The sequence below is a fragment of the Phalaenopsis equestris genome, unplaced genomic scaffold (assembly GCF_001263595.1).
Source record: "Phalaenopsis equestris unplaced genomic scaffold, ASM126359v1 Scaffold000414, whole genome shotgun sequence".
Classification (NCBI taxonomy): Eukaryota; Viridiplantae; Streptophyta; class Magnoliopsida; order Asparagales; family Orchidaceae; genus Phalaenopsis; species Phalaenopsis equestris.
Window position 1 is genome coordinate 69013 of NW_018164855.1, and position 7187 is coordinate 76199.

General features: G+C 34.0%; 2 protein-coding genes across 3 annotated transcripts in view; one reads left to right on the forward strand and one right to left on the reverse strand.

Moving 5' to 3' along the window:
- The window catches only part of LOC110027111 (probable nucleoredoxin 1), a 66553-nt gene extending 65322 nt beyond the window's left edge, over positions 1-1231 (forward strand). Inside the window, exon 5 of the mRNA XM_020728406.1 lies at positions 1-1231. Within this exon, the coding sequence (XP_020584065.1) occupies positions 1-953 (953 nt within the window). The 3' untranslated portion in view covers positions 954-1231.
- Positions 1232-6989: 5758 nt separating this feature from the next.
- Positions 6990-7187, reverse strand: part of LOC110027133 — a 3035-nt gene continuing 2837 nt past the window's right edge. For both annotated transcript variants that reach the window (XM_020728435.1, XM_020728436.1), the window contains exon 5: positions 6990-7134. In XM_020728435.1, the coding sequence (XP_020584094.1) occupies positions 7115-7134 (20 nt within the window). In that variant the 3' untranslated portion in view covers positions 6990-7114. The remainder of the gene's footprint in view (positions 7135-7187) is intronic.

The window sequence follows — 7187 nt, forward strand, 5'->3', positions numbered from 1 at the left end:
GCATTCCTTCATGCGTAGCCATCAATCGCGAAGGCAAAACTATCACGAAGGAGGCACGAAGCCTCATAATGGAACATGGAGCTGATGCATACCCTTTCACTAAAGAGTCAATGATGCAACTCAAGGCTGAGATGGAGGAAAAAGCGAAGCTTTGGCCGGCGAAGATAAGACATGAAGAGCACAGTCACGTGCTTTGGAAGAGTAAGAGAGAATACATTTGTGATTCTTGTGGGAAGAGAGGGCGACATTGGTCGTTCTATTGCAAGCAGTGTGACTTTGATCTCCATCCTGATTGTGCTTTGGATGCCAGACATGAGGTGGTGGATAGTGAGGAGGAGGAGGAGGAGGAGGCTGAATGGCCCAAGAGGATTAAGCACATGTTGCACAAACATGTGCTTGTAAAAGCTTGGAGGCATTATCAGTGTGATGCTTGTGGGGTCATTAAGCAAGGATGGTCCTATTTCTGCGAGGTGTGCGACTTCGATCTCCACCCTATGTGTGCTTTGGGAGATCAGGCCACGATCAAAGTAATTGATGACAGTGATGATGAGTTTGATACGTCTGATGATGATGATGAAGATGAAAATGAAGATGAAGATGATATTCATAATCATGGGAACTTCAATGAAAACAGGATAAGAAATAGTGATGATGAGCATCTTGTGAAAGTCGAGGATGAAGATGAGTCTCTTCATAGTGATTTTAAACAAGAATTAAAATTAGGGGATGATAAGGATGGTGATGAGGAGAAAGAAGAGAAGAAGAGTAAGAAAGAAAATCATGAGGATGTTAAAGTTGAAGATGATGATGAGAATGATGGAGAGGATGATAGTGAGGAGGAGGAGGAGGATGAGGATGGCCCGGGCATGCGAGGGTATATTTGTAATACAATGGATAGAGAGGGCTCTGAGTCATTCCAAGAATCTCTCTTTACTTGTAGATTATACAAGTAGTCAAATTTATGCAGTTGATGTGAGATTATAAATGGTTTGATGCTTTCAGAATTTTTATGTGTTTCAGTAGCTGTGTAATTAAGTCTTCCTATTTGTAATTTATGTATTTTGTAGTTAAATTTGCACTATGATTTAATTTGAACTTTTTATGTAGTATTTATTTCTTGTTTTTTGCATAAATGGGATGAGGGAGCCAACTCCTTAAGAAGAGCAGGAAAAATTTGCTGAGAGGAGTTTTTATTATATTTGATGGTTCCATTTATCATATTTTTCTCATATGTAGAACAGGCCATGTTGTCTTTTTTTAATAAGATCATCTGCAATTCTGCATTTTGCATTTTTCATGACAAAAGGGTAATCCAAGACATAAAATAATAGGGGGCAATTACATGCATACCAGACAATTCTTATGAATTTTTATGTCAAACAAAGACTGATGTTTTACCGCCTTTAACACGTAAATCTTTCATATCACGTAAAAAATATCATTATTGTTAATTTTTTATAGTGTCATTCATATCTTCGTGCATATATAAAGCGGTATTAATAAAAATTTTGAAGTTTAGGGGATAGATATGTAAATACATGAGAAGTGTATGACATGTATGCAGATCTTCCAAAATATCAGTATGCCTTTGGGATAAAAGATGAGGAAGAGAGTTTGCCTTCAATTGAATGAATTGATTGAATGGATGTTATGATTTGAGCGTTAATTTTTTTTCTATTTTTGGGTAGAATTTAAAACTGAAGTTAGGTGGAGTTGGGGTAGCGCTCGTGATATATCAATAATTGAGGACAATAATAGAGCATTAGGTTTTCATAACATAGGAAGTTTAATAAAGATATATTGATATGTCTCAAAATTATGATTGATAAGTTTTCTCAAGTAACCAAAAAGCTCAAATATTAAGCGGGTCCTATGCGCCCAATAAGATGGAATTCATTGGCCATACACTTAATGGTTTGGTTATGACCAGGATAATCATACTCATTAGCCGTGTTTTTAGAGGTGACAAACTACCGAGCTTCTTAACGCTTAGAAGGACATAGTGAGTACCTCCAAAACTCATCATCGTCATCTGAGTTCCTCCAATCTGGCTCATCGATCTTGAGTCTCGAGGCCATCCAGCCGAGCTTGCACATTTCTTTTTTTAAGCGTGTATGTATTAGGTGAGAATTTTCCTACCGAGTTCGGTAAAGCTACCTAGCTACATCACCAGGCTCGAAGAATTATTCTTTGAGGTGGAAGGAAGAGAACTCTGTTCCATCGTCATGTGTATGTTCATTTATTGGTTGCTTGGTATCCATGCCAAGGATACCATCAACTACAAGTCTTCTCAGGCTTTGTACTATACAAGTTATAATGCAGTTTTTTATTTTATTCCTTAGACCTAAAAGGGGAGAAGAGGATGCTCTCTGGCACTAGCTCCCACCACTCTCTCTCTCTCTCTCTCTCTCTCTCCAAATTTCTCTCAGCTTCATTCCACCTCTTTCATATGATCTCTCCTGGATTGTATGGTTTCATTGATTATAAAGAATCATACATCCTTAAGGCTTTCAACAATCTTTTTTCTTTTTAGCATTTTGGATAAAAAAATAATGCAAAATATTGAAAGGAAGATTTACTAACATACCGCTCAATTCCTATGTATTTACACATATATTTAGCTTCTAAGCTTCAAATTTTATATATGTACAAACTTTTCTATGCATGAAATGGTGTATCTCACTATTTAAAATTTAAACAAGTAGCATTTTTTATGTGCTGTGAAAGATTTGAGAATGTTAAAAACAAAAGTTTAGTTTAAATGTTAAAAATGTGAAAACAAAAAAATCAGGGTCTGTTTGGGGCAACTACAGCTTATCAATAATTTAATGATAAACAGCTAATACAGGTAAGTTGCTGATCAGCAGCTGATCCAGATAAGCTAGTGATATTGCACTTTATACTTTTTATATACATAACAAAACATACTTTATATTAAAATTCAAGTTTACACAATGCCTAAAAATGTGCTACTTATTATATACAATTTATGCTCATTTTTTAATGATATTGCACTTTAATGGAAGATATTTTGTATGTTTTTGGTTGCAGGTACAATATATGGAGTTTTGGAGAAAAATGAACAAAAATGGAGCAATATGGGGTCAAATGGTTCAAAGAAGCACAAAGTAAACTTGCGCCTAGGCCCCAGCTTCTACTCCTAGGGCCTGGGCACCAGCCCCGTACGTGAAAATAGATAGCCATGCGCCATGACGTCAGGATCTGGCGCCAGACAATTATATTTGGTTTCTAGAAGGATAGCGCCTAGTAGCACCTAGGCTCCACAGTTGGGTGCCTAGGCGCGAGAATCAGGTACAATATATGAAGTTTTGGATAAACATGAACAAAAATGGAGCAATATGGGGTCAAATGGATCAAAGAAGCACAAAGTAAACTTGCGCCTAGGCCCCAGCTTCTAGCGCCTAGGCACCAGACCCGTACGTGAAAATAGATAGCCATGCGCCATGACGTCAGGGTTTGGCGCCAGAAAATTATATTTGGTTTCTAGAAGGATAGCACCTAGGCGCCACAGTTGGGTGCCTAGGCGCGAGAATCAGTTTTGATTACTATGCATTGAATTTAGATGAATTTTGAAGAGGCATCCGAAGTGACTCTTGGGGATTTCGAGAGTTATCATATAAGGAGTCAAGAGAGACCAATGAGGGTGTGTCGTGTGGTGTGTGTGTATGTTGGGGGACTTGGAGAGTCTTTGAATAGTAGTCGTGGTGTGAGTCTTTTGGTGTGTTTGTGTTTCTCTTAGAGTGAAATTGTAAGGAGAGTTGAGAAGTCATCAATGGAACTTCAGAGGATTGGGGAAAAGTTTAAGATAAGTACTTTGTATTTTTGTTTGAGTTCTGTTTTATTGTGTAAACTTGAATTTTAATATAAATTATGTTTTGTTGTGTTATCCCCATGAAATCTAAGTAAAACGAACTTCAGAGGATTTACTTGGGGAGAAGTTTAAGATAAGTACTTTGTATTTTTGTTTGAGTTTTGTTTTATTATGTAAACTTGAATTTTAATATAAATTATGTTTTGTTGTATTATCCTCATGAAGTCTAAGTAGATTTCTTTATCTTTCTCATTGCAATAAAAAATAATCATGTATAAGACTAGAATTGTTTAAGATTTCTTTTATTCCGTACTTGTGATGATTCATTACTTCGTACTTAATTTAAATATTCAGTCTGGTCAATTAGTATATTAAAACTTGTTGTGAATCCATAATGACCTGAGAGGGCTATGTATTCCTCAATTAGTAAGAATCACATTAACCTAGTGGGTGAGAAGATAGTCCATAGGTTAATGCAAATAAATAGGGAGATAAATTTTGATTGGTGTAAATTGGTAATTCTAGGGTGACAGGCTAGTGGTGCTTTTAGGGTGACATGCTAAAACCTTAACAAATTTGATCTTGAGTTTGAAACTTAAGGCTAGGTTACTCCAAATAGTGGGCACAATGGGTAATCTAAAGTAACAGACTAGAACCTACCCAACATAACAAAAGATTTAGGAACTTAACTCTAGGTTAGCTAATTTTCTTTATGCACTCGGAAGAGGGTAAATAATAGGTATGCTCCTATTTGTCACAAAACTACATTGAAACCCTTAAACATATGATTCCTACACTGATTATGATTGCATTACAAGGGGAAAAACTTTCATATAATTTGAACTCTTCTACGTAAAGTTAGTTTAGAAACATTTAGTATTTTCCTTAAGTTATGAAATTGAATTAATAGGAATTAGTTACTTCCATATACACATAAACTTGTGACCTTATTTTCTAAATAATTGTTTGGAATTTAAGTAAAATTTCACTCAGTTCATAAAAGAGTTTTCACCTTCCCTGTGGGATAGATACTGAGGTTTTAAAAGAAAATTCTATATTACTTAAGTGATACGTGCACTTGTGTTTCAATCCTACTGAAGCTTTGAAGATGATAATTAGAAACTTTAATACCTACGTCATTAGAAGTAGCTGCTATTAAAACATAAAATTATATTATCAGCACAATAAAGGGGGCAAGCTTTTGGCATCTTTGTCTAGGACTGGAATTAAAGAAGATATACACAAAGCAAGTACATCAAAGTGCAATATTAGCTAGTTGGCTTATTATTTGGTTTGTGCGTTTGGAAAACAACTGATTTGCAGTTATTTCTGCATAAATGACAATTATGCTCTTGAACAGTAGTGTTGTTTGCAACAAAACTGTCATAATGATACATTTAATACTTGAGAAGCAAAAAATCATTTCATAACAGTAAAAATGAAGATACAAACCTCACATAATAGTGGATATCAAGTATACTAAAAAAAGAAAAAAATACTATTAAAATTATAATTAAAAATATGATAATATAAATTTTACTATCTCAAGCAAAATTTTCTCATTCTCAGTTTTGCAAATGATGAGTCATCAAGGGTAGAGTTGAAGTCACATGTATATCTGAACCTCTAGCCAAAATTTATATGTAGTAAATGAAGCCTAATGCTCAAAATAGTTGTGAATCTTAAGAAACGAAGCTCGAATAGCTAAAAAATGTAAATTATCGCAACAAAATTTTCCAAAGAAATCCACAAAATCATAAAACCGCAAAGAGAGAACCAGTGCAATGAAAAAACCCCCCAAAATGAATATTATAACATAACATTGCAAGATACCAGTCGGGATCTGTCGATAGAAGCAATCCAGGGAGAGGCGAGGGAGAAGTGACCTAGGGCAACATCGGTCGAGCAAAGGACGAGACGGACAGAAGGGCACGGGAGAAAAAAAAAACCCTCGAACGGGATTGAAGACGTGGGATGTTACACTAAGTTTCTTAATAGCGATGTTTTATGTGTTGTAGATGTCACTATGATTTATTGTTCACAACCCACGTTGACATATACTTGACCCACATTTGGATCCCACTTGACTCCATTCAAATGTTAGTTCAATATCATTAAAGGGGTGATGGGACATCTTGCTTCCTCAACATCTTGGCATCCTATAAATCTACAGGGCACACTGCTATGTCACACATTCTTATGTTTTTTTATTTCTTTTTTTTCTGTGTAGCCAGTTATGTAGCATAGTTAGCATTCTCTATTCTATAAATATCTTTAAAGAGAAATTAGAACTAAGAGATCTACATATGCTCCAATAGAATCCATTCTTCAAATAGATGTATAGCTTCTTCAATATAGTTCTGTATTCTACATCCAAGCTTCATTCAAACCAATTATATATGTGAGGAACATAACATATTATATATATATATATAACTACAACAAAGTTACAGTTAAAACGAGCATCTAGACAAAACGAGTCTGATAGCATTGAAAATGATTCAATCCAATTTCAAATATGTTCAAATCAAACACTTAAAGTATAATAAAAAAATTTAGAGCATTAAATGAAAAGTTAGATGATCTTAAATTTTGACATGCTTATAATCGAATCACACAAGTTTAATGTTTATTTTTTAAAATATGAAAATAAATCTTCACTTTTCACAACCTTATTTGTTCAATTTTCAAAATTCATTTACTTAAATTCAACTAAATGATTGAATTTGATACTCATCACATAATTTTGTGTAGTATTAGGATTTACTTGAGACAGCTTCAGTAAAATAACAGCTGAATAATTCTGATGAAAAAAATATATTTTATTTTTAACTTATTTTGAATATTATAGTTTTTCCCTTTCTTTAAAATTTCAAATTAGTTTTTGTAATATGATCCACTAAAACAAATTTTATTACAAAAAAAAAAAAATCTCTCATTACAAATATCTCACCAAAAAATTAAAATAAAGACGAGCAATTTTGAAAATCCAAGTCGTCAAGAAACAACTACATTAACCGGACCTACTAAGAGTCTGCTTGGAGCAGCTGATGTTATTTGAAGAAGCAATGAAATTGCTCTTCAAAAAACTAATTTGACTATTAAAAATTTATTTTATTTTTTAAAATTCAAACTGCAGTTTTCTAACAATCACCGCACTTAGTCAAGTCTGTTTGCAAAACTTAACTTCTCCCCACAATTTTTTGAAAAAACAAACAAAACACAATTTTGTCAAACACCTGAAAAATACATAGAGCCACTACTTCACTGCCTCAAATGCACCTACATCTCTAAAATAATAACTGCAAGCAAGACAAATAAAAAAATCAGAATAATTAGTCATATATATATATAT